This window comes from Morone saxatilis, unplaced genomic scaffold (genome assembly GCF_004916995.1).
Source record: "Morone saxatilis isolate NCDOM2014 unplaced genomic scaffold, NCSU_SB_2.0 Contig12, whole genome shotgun sequence".
NCBI lineage: Eukaryota > Metazoa > Chordata > Actinopteri > Moronidae > Morone > Morone saxatilis.
In genome coordinates, this window is record NW_023339674.1 from 10,704,427 (window position 1) to 10,705,130 (window position 704).

General features: G+C 43.0%; 1 protein-coding gene across 1 annotated transcript in view; it reads right to left on the minus strand.

Moving 5' to 3' along the window:
• The window catches only part of nr5a2 (nuclear receptor subfamily 5, group A, member 2), a 60,668-nt gene that overhangs the window by 52,324 nt on the left and 7,640 nt on the right, over positions 1 to 704 (minus strand). Inside the window, exon 3 of the mRNA XM_035653344.1 lies at positions 439 to 580. Coding sequence (XP_035509237.1) covers positions 439 to 580 — 142 coding nt within the window. The remainder of the gene's footprint in view (positions 1 to 438; positions 581 to 704) is intronic.

Here is a 704-nt window from a genome sequence, read left to right on the forward strand (position 1 = left end):
CTTGTGATGGAGTATTTTTATATTGTTCACTTAAGCAAAAGTATACTTCCTCTATCACTGGTTACTGGACAGTCACATTGGTCAGTATTAATAACAGCCGTCTGCTCTGTGTGAGAGCCCTTGAGCAGGACAATGAAATCCCAGTGGCCAGTGCATTATAATCATTGGTTGTTCACATGAAAACCCTTTCACCTTTATGCAACAACTGTGTCCTGTTAATATATTTTGAAGATACAAACCTTTTGACAGCTACACATTATCCACCAGCTGCAGTTGTACTTTAAAACACCTCTCCCTGTGTTATATCTCAACTTAAACTCATGTTTAAGGTAGAAACACATTGAATAACAGAAGCAAAACACCAGCAAAACTTGTGATCATCACATTCTGCCATGAGCCAAACACCTGAACTGTAAAAATGTAAACATGTTGCTGTACCTTCAAGCTTCATGCCGACGGTGAGGCACTTTTGGAAGCGGCAGTACGGGCAGCGCTTCCTCTGGGTCTTGTCAATCTGGCAGCTCTGGTTCTCTATACATGTGTAACGTTTGTTGTTCTGGACGGTGCGCTTGAAGAAGCCCTACGGAGAGAACCAATTAAGACGTCAACCCGCTTGACCCCTGCAATGCAATGATAATTGGCCCATTCACACTCCTAGACAGATGGAAAGGGACAGGCATAATGGGTACACACACACACACACA